This window comes from Polyodon spathula, chromosome 3 (assembly GCF_017654505.1).
Source record: "Polyodon spathula isolate WHYD16114869_AA chromosome 3, ASM1765450v1, whole genome shotgun sequence".
In the NCBI taxonomy this organism is placed as follows: Eukaryota; Metazoa; Chordata; class Actinopteri; order Acipenseriformes; family Polyodontidae; genus Polyodon; species Polyodon spathula.
In genome coordinates, this window is record NC_054536.1 from 70,248,305 (window position 1) to 70,269,116 (window position 20,812).

General features: G+C 36.0%; 1 protein-coding gene across 1 annotated transcript in view; it reads right to left on the bottom strand.

The window, feature by feature from the left end:
* Positions 1-20,812, bottom strand: part of LOC121313363 (aromatic-L-amino-acid decarboxylase-like) — a 39,870-nt gene that overhangs the window by 16,756 nt on the left and 2,302 nt on the right. Inside the window, exons 2-6 of the mRNA XM_041245786.1 lie at positions 13,535-13,774; positions 12,657-12,770; positions 10,628-10,747; positions 5,046-5,180; positions 1,341-1,484 (exon numbers count right to left, since the gene is read on the bottom strand). Coding sequence (XP_041101720.1) covers positions 1,341-1,484; positions 5,046-5,180; positions 10,628-10,747; positions 12,657-12,770; positions 13,535-13,735 — 714 coding nt within the window. The 5' untranslated portion in view covers positions 13,736-13,774. The remainder of the gene's footprint in view (positions 1-1,340; positions 1,485-5,045; positions 5,181-10,627; positions 10,748-12,656; positions 12,771-13,534; positions 13,775-20,812) is intronic.

A 20,812-nucleotide genomic window follows, 5' to 3' on the forward strand; every position in this document is an offset into this window, starting at 1 on the left:
CAGAGAAACCATGGACCCCTGCCTCTCCTACTGGCAGGACATCTCCACTCTAGCACGCACCTGCTATTTCTTCCTCAGCAAAATACAAAGAATCCGACCCTTCCTCACCAACTACTCCGGCAACTCCTCGTCCAGGCCCTGGTACTCTCCCACCTAGACTACTCCCTCCTGGCCAGCCTCCCTGTGTCCACCACCCGTTCACTCCAGCTCATCCAGAACTCCGCTGCTCACCTGTTGTTCTCTCTTCCTCGCATTTCCCATGCTACTCCACTGGCTCCTGATCACCAAATCCAGTTCAAGACTCACCTACCGATGCTTTGACCAGACTGAACCCAGCTACCTCAAGACCCTCATCTCTCTGCTCCACCTGCACTAGAAGACCGGCTATACCTCCTCTACACTCCCCTGCCTCCAGAGCCTGCTCCTTCTCCACCCTCACCCTGCAGTGGTTGAACAACCTTCCTATGGATGTCAGGACTGCCTAGTCCCTGACAGTCTTCAGGCGGCTCCTCAAGACACACCTCTTCAGATAACACCTGTAAAACTCAACTCTTCCCTTCTGGACAATATAACACTTTGCCTTTAATGTACTTTAACCTATACTTATTTGCTCCTTATTTTACTGTATTTAATCCTGCACTTAGCCCAATCTGTAGCATTTTGTATTTCACCTGCACACGTACCTAACCCTGATGTAACTATCAACACTGCTCTTAAACTGCTCCAATATCAAATCGTACTGTGTTTTGTATTTGCTCTTATTAGGACTGAAATCACTGTGTTTTGTATCTTGATCTTAATTGTACTGTTATTCTTGATATGTATTTTTTGTATACAACTGTAAGTCACCGTGGGTAAGGGCGTCTGCCAAGAAATAAATAATAATAGTCATGTTTTAAAATTAAAATACAAGTGTGCTCTAACATGTGGTTTATTTTAAAACTGCACATTTCAGACTTATGTAGCTAATGGAAATACAAAATAATTCTTATAGCACATGGTACCACTCTAATAGAGACATTAACATCCCCACACCATTCGTTAATAAATCTTAGTGCAGTAATGCTGATGTTACTCACTTTTTACCAAGGTACAATCCCTTTCAAATTGCATAGCATTATTTGGATACATGAGATCTGAGCATCTGTTGATTAGTTAAGGCAAATATTACAAAGGAGGGCGATGTGATGATCACAATCCAAGAACTGTCTTTAATTGATCCTGTCTGAGATTATGACCTGACACAGAATGTGAAGGCTTGCAATCAGTGTGGTCACAAATATATTGTAGTATAGTAGCGCTTTACTGCACTTATTTAAATAATGATTTTAAAGACTTACATAGAATGGAATGAGACCAGCTGCCTTGTCTTCTTCAATCAATTTCCTCAGAGCTTCCCCTCCAACAGAGAATTTGGTGTCTGAGGGAATCTTTTTCATTTTCACCCCGCCTATCAGTCCTGCTCTTTCCACAGAGCAGTGAGCCTGTAACAGACCAAAAAACTGGGATTTGCTCACTTGAGAATAGCTAATACACTTAACCTTTGGTAACATTTTATAATAAGTGTCTCTAGCTACACTGTACGTACACTGTAGTAACACAGTACGTACACAAAAGATTATGTTATTAAAATACAATAACATGTTATGTGACTAAACTAAACATGTTGCCAATTGCTAGCATGTAGCTGGACCCAGCAACAAACTACAATAAAGGTGGCTGTCTGCACAGTGTTCTCCTCCAATCATGACAAGTTCAAAACATAAATGTTCTCTGTTCCCTCAGGCATCAGCCTGTCATTCACCATTGCCTTGTTTACTCCTGAACTCAGGACACCTGCTATAATCCAGATGCATCAGGTGACTTTAAATCATCAGGTTGCAGGTACAATGTAAGCTCATTACTGACTTGGCATTTCAGAAAGGCACATTTTACGCTTGAGGAGACAATACTTATATGTGTATACCAGTAGTGTATTATTTCACTTGTAAAATAAATGGTTTCACAGAGCTTTCTGAGATCAAGGTTAGCACCCTCACCTTCACTATCCCTTAATTAAAATCGACAAATTAGGATATATTATTTGTACATACCACAATATACAGATAATTTACTTTAAGCTTGCAGTATATTTTAGGGTATCTTCTAACCACTAATTTATTGTACAATGTAAGTTTGACAAAGATTATTAGATTCCTCCATATACTCCCAAACCAATATTTGTCATCTGATTCAGTACTTCTCTAGAAATGTAAAAATGTAATGTGACATACAGGCAGAGAGACAGACAAAAAATGTGCTTCCATATATCCCCAGATTCTGATGCTCCCAATAACTTGTTCAAGTTTCATCATAGTTGGATTAGCAGTTCTCTTATATGTGACATAATGACAGATGTTTGGACAGACAGACTCCATATATCCTCACATTATTATATAATTTGTGCTAATAATTTTTCTTGGGCAAGTTTTGTCAGGATTTAACAACTAAAGAAGGCCTTAACGAGTTTCAATCCAACTTGAAAAGCAGTTTTCTAGATATATGTAAAAATGTGAACCTGTGAAGTCTTTGTTGAAAAAAATAAATGCAACTTAAAACTAGTGTTTTTAGGAGTGCTGTGTATTGTATACTGAAATGAACTTTAACACTTTCTGTTTCAAAACAGCAAAAAATGCACACACTCTATGCTATGTAAACTGGAGAGACAAGGGCCTGCTGCTCAAATGCAAGGAAAAGGCCATCTTTGTTGTTGCGTTTAGAAAGGTCAGCAGTGTCTTCAGGCAAATCCTCCCCCAGACAGCCAATCCCTCTAACCTGTGCATCTTGTTGAGGGCTGTCACTTTCCATTTCTTATCAGCCCTTCAGCAGCCACGCTGATGATGTCATGGCTCTGAGAAACTGAATTAGTACACCACGGATTGAACAGCTCAAAGCATCTTTATTCCTCACATCCCACACAACATCAGGGGACTGCTTTAACAAGGCCCATGTACATAACTGAACTGGGCTGAACTAAACAGAGGAGACATTTCACTTGATATAAAGGTTACACTTTGATCTATGTACTGTAGAATGGCTAATGTGATTGTTATAGATAAGATACATAATTGTGAGGGAAGTGGCGATGGAATTAAGTGTATTATCTTGAAATATCAGAGCCTATTTAAATGGCAAATTATAATAAAATACTATTGGTTAAATTACCTAGAATTGACAACATTGGTGAGCAATAATGCTAACAGTATACAAATAGTTTCAATTCATAGTGGAACTGTTGCAGCAAACATGTAAAAATAGTGACAGAGGGGGTAATTACAGGCTTAAGGTGAAAACAGCAGTCAAAATCTGTTTCATTTAACTCTTACACAAATTATTCATCCAGCTAAATATATATTACTTTGACTGGTCAGCCATTTTGTTTATTGTGGGGTGGAGTGAGAGGGCACTGTTGACCACTTGACTACAGATAATTTTGTGGGCACCAGCACAAACAATTTTGACATGTGATCCTTTATTAGTCAGTTGGCATGCAAGTTTCAATCTTTACTATATTTTTTGTTTTACTGTTTATCGTAATGCTTTTACAGCGGTTAAACAGTCAACATTTATAAGGGTGAAGACAGCACTGAAATCTAAATTGCATGTAAAAGGATATTGATGACATTTGAAGTGGTCTTCAGTTGAACCCAGCTGCTCAAGTGGACCATGGCTAAACCCCATTACCCGAGGACCACTGACGTGAGCCACTGCATATATCACTGTACTCAAGAGGATAGACAGATGGTAAAATGTGTGTATAATTTAACCAACAGATAGTATTGTATTTTAATAATATCACATTTTGTTTTATAACAAAAGGGAATAAAAGTCTGCGACTATTGTGCCTTTTAGGATCATGTGCAGTACTGCACTTGCTCATAACCGTATCTCAGCATGTGTAGCTACTCTGCCTGGTCATGCATGCCTCAGGACTACATGACAGCTCCTAGCAAGCAACGTATCTTATTTAAAGGTTTTCTCTTAAAGTAAAGAATCATTAGTTATTAGTGCTTTTTAAAAATTGACCGTTTTCTTAAAAGAGATGCTCTGAGTAAACATTCCAGGAGAAACAAATAGCAAACACCAGCTTTTCTGTGCTGACAACAATGAATAATAATAATAATAATAATAATATATAATAATAATTAATCTTATTTTTATATAGTGCCTTTTACAGTGGACCACCATCACAAAGCGCTTTACAGAGGTAAGCTGTGAACTGTGCATTACATGCAGAGTTAGATTTAACATCTAATCTGCAGGATGGATCAAAAGGAGGTTAAGTGACTTGCTCAGGGTCAACAGTGAGTCAGTCAGTGTCCATTATTCTGAGTTATAATAAGTTAACATGTCCTGCTTAGGGTGTCTTTTTTATAAGAGAAATCATTTTGACACATATTTGTTTTTATTAATATGTTAGACAATATATGATACTTTAGTATGCATAATATTATTCATTTAAACAATTTGATTTTGAAAATGATGGAAGAATTGCTTTAAAATAACATATTTTTAAGAATGTCTGTAACTAAATAAAAAAATTGAACTTGGCATTTTAAAGTGAAATCCTACACCTCACATAAGAGCAGATCAGGGATGAGAATGCTAAAGGCCTGGATCCATAAAGTGGATAACACAGGTATATATCACAAAAAGAAAATTGGGAAAAAAAAGTGTACCCCGCTAGGTCAAAAATCGATTTTTGTAGATGAAATCTCAGGGCTTTGGTAAAGACAGCTCCTCTTCCACGAGCAGACGGAGACCTGAACTGAGCATGTGTCGAGTGAGAGATGGCACTATAGCTTGCTTCTGATTGGAGAAATTCAAGGTGTTACAACCATCCTCGGTCTCTGCTACACTAGACTGTACTCAAAGCAGAAAATACATTTTTAGACTATTATTCTGCAGCAGGTACGTAAAGACAGATTGGGTTTGCACTGCAGATATCAACCTTTCACAACTTAGCCTATAAGCTCTGATTAAATAAAGACAGCAGTCACACTCACCTGGTCAGAGGAATAGGCTACCAGTTTAGAGAAGATTTCTGGTTCTGGAAGCCCAGGGTTTTCAGCTTGTAATCTCTTCAGGATCTTTGTCCTAGCAGCCAGCAGTGCAACCAAGGTAGCCTCACTTGCTGTGCTCTAAGGTTCAAATAAAAATAAACATAATTATATTAACATGGATAATATTACCATTTAACAAACCATTAAAAGGTAAAACAAGAAGCAGACAGCAAAATATTGAAAGTTCATGTATGGAATTAAACATAAATGTATAATTGATTAGGCTGAGAAACTACTGTAAATAACAGGGGAATATGTGGAAATGCCTTTCAGTGCATGATCAATTATCACAGTGTATCTCGTTGTGTTTTAATTCAAGATACTTAGAATAAAAACTTTGCACATCTCTACAATTTCCTGTGTTCTGGTTTTGTTACATGAACTGTATTAGACTTGCACAAAACGATATAAAGACCCTGAAAACATGACCATTACCTCTTGTAATTACTAATACACCAACTAATAAAACTCTTCTCTAAACACACAGAAAAATATAAGGCTTGTTTTTCTGTATGGTATGTTAATCCTAGTTTTCAAGTGTGTTTATTACCTGGAAACCAACCTCTACTTATGAATTTTAATTGTTTTTTCAGTGCTACTGCTACAGCTCATATATTCCTCTTTTCACTGAGGCACGGTACATGTTCATTGAGCAACAATGATACTCTAAACCCCTCTTATGAGTTTTATTAAGCTGCTTTATTTATATCCTGTATGGCTCCAAGCATACCTTTTGAAAACTAGATGGTTTCATGTTAATAAGTGTATCTTGATGCAACAAACAATTGTTTTTTTGTTATATAAAGTCAATTATTGTTAAAAACGAATTTGGATTAGACTAATTTCTTGATGCTACAAATTTTCTACATATTTCTGGGAAAATTTAGCAGTCGCTTATTGTAAATTCATTCTTATAATAAAAATTGACTTAACATAAATTTCCTGTTTGCGCAAATGATTTTGAAGCCAGTCAATAAAACGAATCGCACTAGTTCGAACAGCCGAGTATAAATGTATTAACTTAGCTCCTCTGTTCTGTATTATAGTACTGTTTTGGGACTACTGGTCCTATGATGCATTTGAGTTGCCATCGTCTCATGAAAAAACTGCACCCTGTAGACAAGTGGAGGTGTTGAAAGATAATGCACCACCATACAAGAAAAAGAAAGATGTTTTTTGCTGGTCCCTTGAAATTCGTATTCATAATGAGAATTACCTGGGCATATATATAATCACTTCTGATCCCTATATGAACAGCCCTAATATATATATATATATATATATATATATATATATATATATATATATATATATATATATATATATAGGGCTGTCAAGTGATTAAAAAATTAATTGTGATTAAAAGATTCATCTTGATCTCAGTTTTAATCGCATATTAAATTGATACAATTACTACATCTAATTTAAATTTGTTATTACTAGTGCTATTATTATTATTATCCTTACCTGTAAATAAAAAACGTTTAAAAAGTATTTATTTAAATCAGGAAATGTACCCATTGAAAATTTGAAAGTTTTATTCATAGTTTCTAAATTAACACCTTAAAACGTGCAGTGCAAACTTGATCAGCAGCAAACAGAGATCAGAAAACACAATAGAATAAATTTTTTTTGTAAGTAAAATTATAAATATGTAGCTACAGTACGCACTTCTAGGAAATGAGCTGTTCATTGTGAAGAGAACATAAAAAAACTTTGTCATCATATCCAGACACTGCAAACTAACAAGAAAAACTGGTAGGCTGTACATACTAAGCGCAAAAGAAAAAAAAAAAAACAGCAAAGCAACACTTTCTGTCCAATGAGCTGTCAAAACATAAAAAAAACTCCCATTCATTTTTAGTTGTGTCCTCCATTGTACAGTTCAGTGACTAACTTTCTATTTAAACAATAACTGAGCTCAGACCCATGCCCATGCCTTTATGCTACAGTAAACTGCATGTTGGCTGTTTAGCAGATCTGTATTTTTTAGATTTGGAAGGCGTATGTGCAAGTGAACAGATAAGCTAACAGATAAACTAGCTGTATAATTATTGTGTCTTTTAGTATGAAAATTATATATAATTCCTTGTATTCACTTTTATGGTTCCATTTATCACAAGAAAATAAAAAAGGAAAAGTTTAATGAAAAGATTTCTTTAATAACAGCTTGTTTCCATGGAAAGTCATGCTTTAAGGTAAGAAGTAAACATATCATACAAAGAGCACAGGCTCTCAGCACGGTGAACTGGAATTCTGGAATATCCTGGTATTTTCAAGTGTCATGTTTGATGCAATAAAAGGGTGCTCTGTAACATCTGATACATCCAAACAAATAATTACCAAGTAACTTTCCCAGACACGCAGACCTCCAGTGCAGAAACTGTCACCACATAGCCTCAGTAAATGGCAATTTCCTGCAGTTCCAGTGTTTATAAAGAAATCAATGTCACCCAAATTGCTCTAAAGTGAAGGCAAAACACTATATTATTGTTTCTATCAACAATAACACAGCATCCAGGAAAATGAAAGGCAATCAACGTGCCAGTCAAACCGGTCTGACATTTACTGCACAGGACAATCATCAGTATGTGACACCACTCTGACATGACATCCTATGTTATGTTATTAATTTCTCTCATTGCTTTTGTATTGTAGCATTCTAAATCGACGTGGTTCAGACTGAAGAGACAGGAAACCAATCTAAGCTCTTTATTGGTAATTCCAAACAATCCTTAAAAGGATGTACACACACATATACATACAGTTGTAGTCAAAAGTTTACATACCCCAATAGAAATATATAATTTCTAGAAATTTCTCGAAAACAAAGAATTTTAGGAAAAATCTTTTGTATCAAAAGTTTTGCTTTTGTGACATTACAATTATTTATTTCAGCAATTTTTTTTTGCAAAACTCCAAAAATCCTGATTCAAAAGTATTCATACCTTTTGATGCTATGATAGTATTGTCTACAAGGTGCTACAAATTCCAAGATGACAATGCAGAACCTAATTCTAGAAAAATCTAGAAAATGTTGGATTGTAGGTAAACATTCTAGGTTAATTGCTGGCATTACTAATAAGTCAATATGGGAAAAAGTAAAGAGTTGTTTTCCATAGCATACCAAAAGATACTGGTCAATCATCTGAAACCCTCTGCTAAAAAACTTGGTTTAAAGCACAACTGGACTTTCCAACACAACAACGATTCAAAGCACACATCAAAATCTACTTCAGAATGGTTAAAGAAGAATAAAATCAAGGTTCTGGAATGGCCTAGTCAAAGTCCCGATCTAAATCCGATTGAGAATCTATGGTACGAGATCAGAGCGAGAGTGGGTGAGACTGGCAGCAATTCAATTCTTCCGTTTTTGATAGCGGGTTAATTAGGTCTGTTTATTCGGTTATTATTTATTAGGCTAATTAGGTATATTTTTATTTATTGTTATTACCATTATTATTAATATTTTAGACACGACTACAATTAATAGGCTTACTATGCCTTGCAGGTGTTCCATAATTTATTGTGGCAACACAGGTAAAAAAAAAAAGGAATATCTGCATTTTCAATTTTCCAGAGGATGACTTTCTGTACACTCCTCATTCATTTATTATATATATATATATATATATATATATATATATATATATATATATATATATATATATATATATATATATATCATACACACACAGTACACTACACAGACTCAAATGCAATTTAAAAAAAAAAAAGTTTTTAGTTGCTTTTTGAAAATATCAACAGTATTTGAATCTTTTATTTTCTGTGGGAGAGCATTCCAGAGTTTGGGTGTATAGTAACTGAAGGCCCTCTCTCCCATAGACCGAAGCCTGGATTTTGGCACCATTAAGAGCCCAGCATCTGCAGATCTCAGGTTTCGCACCAGAGAATATACAATTAACAAATCGGAGATATGGCTAGGAGTCAAACCATTCAAGGCCTTATTAACAGTAGTAATTTAAACTCAATCCTGAATTTTACAGAAAGTCAATGCAGAGATGCCAGGACAGGTGTAATATGTACAAAAGAGTTAGACCTAGTTAGGAATCGAGCAGCCGAGTTCTGAACATATTGTAACCTATTAATAATATAGGCGCCAGCAAACAATGCATTGTTCTACTGATGGCTTTATTGTCCAACAATTGTAATTGAGTCAATATACAGAAGATCATAATGTGGAAAATTATATTAATAATAATGAAGATGATAATAATAAAAATAGACCTAATTAACCCGCTATCAAGGAATTTAATTGCCGCCGACCTACATATCCCATCCCTGCCAACCTTAACCACGCATTCGTCTTGTCTGCTCATGAATATTCATGAGGGCCGGCAATTTCTGACAGTACTGTGGCAATAAAGAGCTCTTGTCAGGCAAATTGAAAACATTGATCGTAGAAATAATAAAGCATATGTGTTAAGGAGGGGTGTCTCTGAATAAATCCAGTTGAATCTTGTTAAATACAACCAGCACAAGAGAAGTCCTCGGAATATGAATAAACTGTAACAAGTTTGCATTGAAGAATGGTCAAAAATCACTAAAGAATCATGCCAAAAGCTCTTTGACAAATATCCTAATCATTTAAAAGAGGTTATTATTGCTAAAGGTGCCTCAACTCACTATTAATTTCATTTTCCTTGACAGGATATGAATACTTTTGAATTGGCAGTTTTGGAGTTTAGCAATATATTTCTGAAATAAATAATTGTAGACACTATTTTAACTTTTTTTCCTCATCCACAAAAGCAAAACTTTGATACAAAAGATCTTTCCTATAATTCTTTGTTTTTGAGAAATTTCTAGATAGTATACATTTCCATTGGGGTATGTAAACCTTTGATCACAACTGTAGTTGTAGTCATACTATGACAAGTATTGGCACCTTACTCTTATTGTATCATAATTCAAATTAACAGATTAAGGACAAGCATTTAGTAAACTAACCACTTTTGAATAAAACAAAAAGCAAAATACACAATTTCTAATTTAATAGCAAATAATCTATCAAAAAACAAACAAATTTATTTAATTTAAAATATTTGTTCTGACAAAAGTACTGTCACCTTTGCTTTAGTATTTCCTCCGGGTTTAGTCCTGAGCCCGAACAATTCAAAATATAATTATTCCGAATGTGTACAGTATTGCTGTTTGGAATGAACCCATTTTCACGTCTTACAGTAATATCTTTGTCAAGGTTTGTTAGAATGATGCTGCTGTGCAGGTCAACTTTTCTGACACAAATGTAGCGCTTGTATCAGCAGTTGTCTCTTCTGCTGTTCCAGTGGGTGTAATTCTTGTTTTTTTTTAATTTTGCTGTCAATGAGCTGATCAAGTACACATATTGAAATGTAAATTAGTATTCCAATTATTATCTTTAAACCTTTCCAGTTGGCAACTATGTGGAAATGTCTGGACTTTTTGTCACTGCATATACTTGACAAAGCAGTGTCCTAGTTACCTGTCTATCTGAATTACTTATATTATGACCTGGGCCTTACCTGTATCACACCACCACCTTGTCCTTCAGTACCAGCCAAGAATTCTTTTGGTAAATTCAACATCTTTCCCAGCCAGTCAAGCATTACAGTCTCCAATTCTGTACAAGCAGGACTTGCAGCCTGATATAAAGAGGAATATTTGAAATATTTTGTTTGTTGTTGTGTTTTAAACAAAATACACTATTTATACAGTATTGTGTGCAAAATGCTAGTATTTGCATAAGGAACACAGTGGCAGTTTAAAGGCTTAAAAGCTTATTTCCTTTATTTTTATATGGTTCTGTATCCTTTTCAATTCCCATTTTGATTTGTATGTATCCTTAAAGTACTCAACTTGTTATCAAGCCACTGAATGGTACGTTAAACAGAATATGACAAAGGTCGTAATGTGTATTTTTACCAAAGGAAGTGGGCAATACTCAAACCAGAAGTGCCCTAAAAACGACTATAAGTACTTGCATGTTACTTGGAACAGATACTTGTTCATATTCACTACTCAGCACACCCCTAATTATATATATATATATATATATATATATATATATATATATATATATATATATATATATATATATATATATATATAATATTATAGTGCGTATATCATTACGTATAAGCCACAATTAGTGCGGATGAATTATGTGTGGTGTATTAAGCACACAATTTCAGCTACTAGCTGCGTAAAAAAAAAGAACACCAGCAGACTGAAGCAAATGAAAGTTACAAAATTAGAAAATTACAAAGTTTTTCGAGATTTACGATTATACTGTAAATTTACAGTATAATCGTAAATCTCAAAAAACTACTCACTTCTAAATCTTTTGTAGTCATTTTTGTATTACTTTACTATAAATACATGTTAATTTGGATTCATATGTTGTTTTTTTCTGACTTTATGTGAACGAAAAGACACAAAAGTGCCCATTTTCTCATTGGAAATAGTGATATTTTGAAATTTACCTGTCCTGGTCACAAAAGCAAAGTTTCTGGGGAATAATAGCCATTTTCTATACTTTTGAGGCATAAGCAATTAAGAAATAACACTTACTACCCAGGAACAAAAATTGTGTTACATAGTGTTTTCAAAGTTTGGTATATGGTATGTTTAGTTACAGTATTTCATTACCTGAACTGTAGGTTTTAAAGTTTTACTGAATTGCATTAATTTAATGATTTGTAAAGCTTTGTAATTTTGTATGCTTAATGTGATAGAATAGGTTACTAGCTATATATCAACAGTAAGGATATGATTTTGTAGATGTTTAAAGTATGAAAAACAGCTGTGACCACTTTGTGCAGTCAAAATGACTTTTAGCTGTCAGCGCCTGATGTATCACATTCGTCTGCAACAGAAGTGTTGTATGAACCAGGCTTTAACAGATTTTTCTACGATTCTGAAACAAACAGCATGTTGTAAAGAAAGCCTTTGTAAGTTGGTAAACGTCTGCTCTCTGATGCATTTGCTTTTCTGTCTTTCCAGAAAACAGCTCACTCACATTTTAGCTGTCTCTGATTTACATGCTTGCTCGTTCAACTATCTCCTTGACCTACACAGCTGCATGTAAATGCTGCATGTAAATGCTGCATGCATACACAACCAAACAACAGATACTCGCAGTTTTGCATTTTCAGTGCATGACACTATTTTTTAAAGGAAATATAGGAAGCACCTAATTAAAAGTGGTTGTACATCCATTTCCAAGATTTCAATGACTTTATTTCCGTTACCTTGTGTACTATGTACTTGTGTATGTTAACTATACTTGTGATACATTATTAAAGTTACAGTAATTGTTATTAATACCTGGTTGATTATCTATACAAATTAATTATGCAAACTAGTATTGGTCCCAATTAGTTTGGATAATTGACTCGCTACTGTATTACACTGTATTGTAAGGCTGTTTTTCTTTATTTTTATGTTGTTTGTTGTTTTTGTGGTTGTTGCTTGCTTCCAGCCACCTTGTTTTGTATATTAGAATGAAAAAATTGGAACAGAATGTATAAATCGCACAAAACTAAAACATACCCAGGAAAATCCAACACATCCAATGGCTCCAGACAGCATATCAGCGAGCATTGCTGGGAATGAACTGCCAGTTGGGAAGTAGGCATAGAAATATGGGCTATGCCAGTGGGTCACCTGCATGACACAAAACGATTGAAATTCAGCCGCTAACTTGATTATTAAAATCCAGATCATCCAAACATATTTCTCCTCATACAGTATATCAGTATATGGTAAGTATATTCAATGCAGCCTTGAACATCCCAAACACCCATGTATCAGAACAAAATGCGTTTGATATATAATTAATTTAACATTTTTTTCAGTTTGAAGACGTAAACCATGTACCAGAACTTTATATTTTTTCTTTGACATTTTTTTTTTGTTTTTTATAGGCACTGACAGTCAGCCTGTGGTAAATATGTCTTATATACCGTTTCTAAACCTGATGAGTAATGTTGCTTAGTTTTACAAAGACTTATGCTGTCCATAAAAGAGTTCACGCTTATCACTATCAAGTCAGAACATTATACAGCCCTAATCAATTTATAAAATCTATCCCCTGTAAAACCATAAGGTTTGCTCAAAAGCATTAACACATAATAAAATATGCTTGGTACTGTATATCACAGTAACTGTGGTTACCTGAGGTGCAACTGCATTAAGTGTCCCACCAAGAACATACTACTGACTAGAAATGCCTGTGGATTACTGGCAGAGATGCAAATTAACCCCATCCCTGCCAAACCTAAATTCCCAACACCCACGCACTTTTTACATTTAGGGCTTTCGCTCTGCCACAATTACTATATAAAAAAGCCACACAGACAAAATGTAAAAAATAATGTGCAATGAATAGAAAACCAGTCTTAGTGTCATCTTGCACTAATAGCTCTCACCCCAGGCATAATGACTCTCTCAATGTCCTTAACGATCTCTTCATATGCCTCTGGGTGCTCTGGGGCTGCGTCTGGAATCAGATTCCTCAGGTAACCTGGTACCACATCTGGATAAACCTGCCTTCCTTCAATATTCTCCAGGTAATCTGCAATGTAGTCCACCATCTCCTTTCCCCGTCTTCTGAATTCTGCAGGGTCCATTGTGCCTCTAGCTCACCAATAGCCACTGAAATCGACAGTCTAAAACAAAAGGAAGATATTCAGTACATAAATAAAGGTTAAAAAATAACATAAAGATATTACTGTAGAGTTACATGTTTTTATCTGAAAACTTAAACTTCTAAGTCTAAAATAATAATAATAATAATAATAATAATAATAATAATAATAATAATAATAATAATAATAATAATAATAATTATTATTTATTTTTTTATTTTTTTAAAAACTGTGATAGATGTCAACCTTTTTTTCTTAATTTCTATACCATATAGTTTATCTCATTGTGGCTATTGTTCTGTTAACAGTGGGCGTGTTTGTTTTGTTTGGCTTAGCACACCTAACGTCTGTATCCCCTGGACAAAGCGGGCTCACTCGTTCTCCACTTCCAGAATGAACACTGGTAAGTACCTGCTGCACATACCTGTATTAACGCCTTCTCCCCCTACACTGCCTGCTACAAACTTGAAAATCTCCTTTTTCAATTGTCACTTTCTGACTAACAAATCTCTGCTTCTCAGCGAACTTATAACCGATACCAATCTTGATCTTCTCTGTCTAGCTGAAACCTGGCACTCTGTAAACAACATGCACTCACTGCATCTAGCCACCCCAAAGGGCTATTCCCTCTTTGAGAAACCTCGCCTCACTGGTCGACACGGGGGCACTGCTGCTACTGAAAATTCTGTGCTCGCTTCCTTAGTTCTTTGCCCGCCTTTTCTTCATTTGAACAACTTGTCATCAAGCTCCCCTCTCCCATGCCCCTCACCCTTGCTGTTATCTACCGTCCACCTAAGAGAAACTTTGCTTTTATTGCTGAGTTTTCAGAATTCCTCTCCCTCAGCTGCACTTCTACTGACAAAATCTCACTCCTAGGTGACTTCAACATTCATGTTGACTTGCCTTCCTCTCCCCTAGTGACCGACTTCAACCTGCTTCTGGACTGTCTTGGACTCTTTCAATCGGTCAACGTCGCCACTCACACCTGAGGACACAGTCTGGATCTGCTCATCACCAGGTGCCTTGATATCTCCAATCTATCCATCTCAGATATCTCTCTCTCTCTCTGACTATTTCTTAATCACTGCTAATATTAATACTCCTGCTCCTTCCTCTGTTACTGTTATCTCCTTCAGGCCCAAGAATCTGCTGAATCCTCTGAAACTCTCGGAATGTGTCTCTGAATCCTCTCTAACTGGTAGTCTCCTGTCCTCAGTTGATGATGCGGTGACCCTCTACAACACCACCCTTACTCATATAATCGACACTGTTGCCCCGCTTAAAACCAGAACTGTCAAGAAAGATTGTAACTGTCCATGGTATACCCTTGAACTTTGAGTGCTTAAGTCTGCCTGCCACAAGCTTGAGAGCAAGTGGAGGTCGTCTGAACTAACGGTTCACAGAAAGATCTGAACCGACCATCTTGCGAGCTACAGGCATACACTCGCCGCTGCCAGGGTGAAGTACTTCTCTGAAATCGTAACTATGGGACACGGTAAACCCAATGTTCTCTTTAAGACCATTGACTAAATCCTACATCAAGCCACTGACAGATCCTTCTCCCATTCATCCTCCTCTCTTACCTGTCATGATTTTGTCTGTTTTCTAAGCTGGAAGCAGTAGTGTCACAAACACAGACACTTGTGGTGTCCCCCAAGGATCTGTTCTTGGTCCCCTTCTCTTCAATATCTACATGTTTCCCTTAGGTCATCTCATCTGCCAACACAGCCTCATGTTTCACTCCTATGCTGACGACACCCAACTCTATTTAAAATGCCTTTCTGCCAAGGTCTGGCTCGCGACTTGCATTCAAGACATCAAGGCCTGGATGTCTGTCAATTTTCTTTGGCTGAACACTAGCAAATCGGAACTCCTAGTATGATCTAAAACTCTTGACTTGATTACTTCAACTCTATATGGTGGTGTCCCCGCCCGCACCATAAACCGACTGCAGCTAGTTCAGAATGCCACTGCCAGGATCCTTACCAGATGTAAAAAATGTGATCACATCACCCCCTATCTTGCCCAGCTGCACTGGCTACCTGTAAAGTTCAGGATTACTTTCAAAACTCTCCTGCTCACCTACAATGCTCTTCATCCCACAGGTCCCGAGTACCTCCTCAACCTATTGACCCACTATGTGCCTGCCCACAAGCTGAGGTCCTCTGACTCTGGCCTGCTTGTTATCCCCAAGCAAAAGTGCACCACACTTGGAGAATGCTTGCTTAGCTTCATGGCTCTGACATTTTGGAACACTCTCCCAGCTTTGGTTCGTGATGCTCCCACCGTCGCTTGCTTTAAATCAACTCTCAAGACCCACCTGTTCTCTCTTGATTTCCATGCTCTTTAAGCCTGATATATGTTATTAGCTGCTGTGTTGTTGATACTATTTCATGTATTATGCATTTTTCACTGTATTTAATGTATTATGCATTGTTTTTTTGTATTATGCATTTCTCTGTATTTAAAGTATTATGGATTTTCTTGTTACTGCATCTTGTAAAGCGCTTTGTGATGGTGGTCCACTATGAAAGGCGCTATATAAAATAAAGATTGATTGATTGACTGCTCTTTGGCAAGGTCAGAAATTTACTGATAACACTGTGTAACAAATTTTTTTTTTTTTGGTTCCTGTGTAGTAAGTGTTATTTCCTAATTGCTTATGCCTCAAAAGTATAGAAAATGGCTATTATTCCCCACAAACTTTGCTTTTGTGACCAGGACAGTGATATTTTGAAATTTACCTATTTTCCAGAACATTCCAGATAGATTCGGGTAACAAGTACCCCTCTCTTCCCCTGGCTCACTCGGTGCACCTCAAAGAGGATTACAACAGCATCAAGACCTTGCTGGACACCTTGAAGTATGATGAGTACGGCTGAGAGGTCATAGGAGACTTCAAAATGGTAGCATTCCTGATGGGTCTCCAAGGCGGTTTTACCAAGTTTCCCTGCTATCTTTGCCTTTGGGACAGCAGAGACACCAAGGCGCACTACCACAGGCGGGACTGGCCACAGCTGACAGAGTTCTCTGTGGGGAGGAACAACGTCAAGTGGGAGCCACTGGTGGACCCCCGGAAGGTGCGGATGCCACCACTGCACATCAAATTGGACCTTATGAAACAATTTGTCAGAGCTCTAGATAAGGAGTCAGCAGCCTTCAAGTACCTTCAAGACTTCTTCCCTAAGCTGTCTGAGGCAAAGGTCAAAGCCGGTGTCTTCGTCGGACCACAGATAAAGAAGATCCTGGAGTGCAATGCATTCCCCAAGAAGCTCACTAGTAAGGAGAAAGCGGCTTGGAACAGCTTTGTCGCAGTGGTTCGGGGCTTCCTGGGCAATCACAAGGCCGAAAACTATGTGGAGCTGGTTGAGACTCTGGTGAAGAACTACGGCACAATGGGCTGTAGGATGTCCCTCAAAGTCCATATCCTTGATGCTCATCTTGACAAATTCAAGGAGAACATGGGAGCGTACTCGGAGGAGCAAGGCGAGCACTTCCACCAGGATATACTGGACTTTGAACGCCACTACCAAGGACAGTATAACGAGAACATGGGAGACTACATTTGGGGGCTGATTCGTGAAAGTGATTTACAGTATAATCATAAATCTCAAAAAACTACTCACTTCTAAATCTTTTGTAGTCATTTTTATATTACTTTAGTATAAATACATGTTAATTTGGATTCATATGTTGTTTTTTTCTGACTATGTGAACGAAAAGACCGTTTTCTCATTGGAAATAGGTAAATTTCAAAATATCACTGTCCTGGTCACAAAAGCAAAGTTTGTGGGGAATAATAGCCATTTTCTATACTTTTGAGGCATAAGCAACTAGAAAATAACACTTACTACCCAGGAACAAAACTTGTGTTACATAGTGTAATCAGAGGTGTAGTCGAGCCGGAATGGCAGTCCTGTACTTTTCTAATATGCAGAACCTTGACTTAAGAATCAACTTAATAATTTGCATGCATGCACACTGATGAAGCGATCTCTTTTCCATGTGGAAATCAAAATAGTCTTTCTGTACCAATCCACTGAATATGCATTAGGAACCAGATTCCATACTTGCCACTACTGATGTCTCCATCTCTGATAACTGGCACATATTTAAATGTTTGCAGAGTCAAGTTACACACATCTCCTGATTCCTGCACAACTTTCCGATTTCACTCAGTCATCGTTGTGATGCAATGAAGAGAACATTAGAACTTTTACAAACTATAGTACTAAAGTTTAAAAGGGCTAACAAACTTTTTTTTAGTAAAAATGCTAATGAAGGAGCCAAATACCACAAAAAGTTTCCTCGTTTTTTGGCATGAATGTAAATTGTAAATTATATTTTATATAATATATATATATATATTATATATATATATATATATATATTATATATATATATATAAACAAATATTGTTTTCGTAATAGTTAGTGCTACACGTTTATGTAAAAAATAAAAAAATACAGTAATGCTGTAAACTATGGATTTATCTGCTTTTCTTTTTTTTTCTCACTCTACAGTACCAGAACAGGTTTTTTCTTTTGTTTTTAATCTGTTGAGATCAAATGCAGTAGGTTTTAATCTGTTGAGATCAAATGCAGTAGGTCCAGTGTGCAATATATTCAAATGTTTTAATTTTTTAGTTATACAATTACAGTATCTCCGGTCGATTTTAATAAAACATTGGTGTTGTAGGAAATAAGTTGACCAGGAAATAAGTTGATTGCGCATTCGCAGTAATGCAAAAGTAAGACAGGGCAACAGTGTGATTAAAGGGGAGGTTCACTGCATGTCTTTTTATTTTTATCTGATCATTTTATTTGCAAGACTGTGTATGTTGGTGTGTGTTCATGCCACCTTTTCTTATGAAGTTTAAAATGTGATCGACGACTATATGGTAAATTGTTTTAAACTCTTGTCTTTATGTTTCTATAACACTGTTGTCAATCAGATGTAGTTTATTTGTGATTTTAGTTATATTAAATTATTTTACACGTCAAAATGTTGTTAATCTTTAATCAAAATTAAAATGTTTCAGTAATATAATCTAATGACATGCTGCACCCATAATATTAGTATGACAAAGTCGTATTTTTACATTTTAATATTTGTATAGCTGTAATTTTACTCCAGTTTAGACGTGGCAAAACTTAAGCCTACCACTGCCAGATAAAAAAAAAAAAAAAGTATATACAAGACATTGTTTTGTCTCTATGTCTTAAGCATTAACATTTATTGTTACAGATACAATTGTGTTTATTTAAAAAAGGTTCTAGGTTTAAGGTTGTTGTTTTTAAAATAGGATAGGGTGAAGAAAATTAACCACAAATACCCAGACGAAAGTTTTTTTTTTTTTTTTTTAGAAAGGAATTATGTCGTTGTGGCAAAGTGGTTTATTGTAGACAGGTGTAGGGGTGATGCAGTGCATAAAAGAAGCAGACAGAGATAATTATAATCCAGTTTAGAAATGTTTTATTTTCTTTGCAGGTCTGGCGACCAAACAGTAATCCCAGGCAATACAGAGCGATGTGTATATATTAACGGGCTGCAGTCCCAAATAATAAACATAGTCAGTACATTCACAATCTACAAACACGGTCACCAGTCCTGGGTGTGTGCAGTAGCATTTGTGGTGGGTGATATAGTTTATATTTATGACAAAGGTGCAGTGTTGTCCGGTTTCGTGCTGGCCCCTGTGTTAACTGTCTGGCAACGTACATGACAAGACGAGACAATTACAAACAAACAAAAACACAACTCATGATTTCTGGCAAAAATACACTTTTACTTATCCTTCTGGCTTTTACTCATTACAAACCAAATGCGAAGGACCAAACTACGATTCTCTGTACCCCTTATATGCTGTCATGCATGACACCTTGGTAAACGAGTGCAGCTGACTTTACAATCTGCGGCTGATGCATTGTTTCCCTTTCAGGTCAATACATTCTTGCAACGGAGTCTCGCCTTTTTCCAGACAGACTGACTTCTCGACCCAGGGAAAGACTGTCAAGCCAGCCTGTCCAAAGAACTCTCGCTTAGCACCCTCATAGGTTTGGAGGGAGATTTACAACTAAGGTTCATTGTATTTCTATTACACTTGTGTACTCAGGTTAGGAATTTAAAAACATATCTTATGTTGTTTGCACACAATACTTTAACACAAATGCCATATTCTTCTGAAAACGTGATAATTGTATTCCAGTAATATGTAATATTACCAAGGGGTAAGATTTGTACTATGTTAAAAAAAGACCCTGTCAAATTCTCTGTAGATAGGACAAATACAGAAATGAAAAATGTATGCCTAGGTAGATAATATTCTCGTTATTTATCTTACATGGTTGTTCCACTACAGGAATTTACCATCATGCTGATATACAGTAGCCTATATATAATAACTGTATGATCTCTCTTTCTTACAATAGCTATCTTGGTTGGTAATGAACTACAGGTATTTACCACAGTTTAGCAAAGACATTAACTCTTTAGTTGAACTAATTCATGTATTTTTTCTTCCCAAACTTGTAACTGATATACATGCATGATAACCAGTCTCCTACACATTTTCTGTCCTAATTATACAAAGTACTAAATGTAAAAATAAATGAAACAACAAAGTGCATAATAATAATAATAATAGTAATAATAATAAAATAATAATAATAATAATAATAATAATAATAATAATAATACTGTATAAGCAACATTTTTCAAGTACATCATGTGATTGATGTGCACCATGATCGCAGCATTGAGCTCAATTTTTTCTTTGATTGAAAGTCATGCTTTAACTTTGAGAATTGCTCTTATACCTGTCCATACAGTAGTGTTTCCCAAAACAAGAACACCTCCAGAAATGCAAAATAACGTTAAATATGTGACATATTTTGCTGGTTAACATTTGTTACACAAACATAAATACACATTAATATCACAGGATACTTACACATTTCATTTTGAATTATGTATTTGTTGCTAATATATAATTACAGCGATACTGACATTCCCTTTTCTAGCGTCATACTGTCGAATATATCCAATCTACTTGTTAAT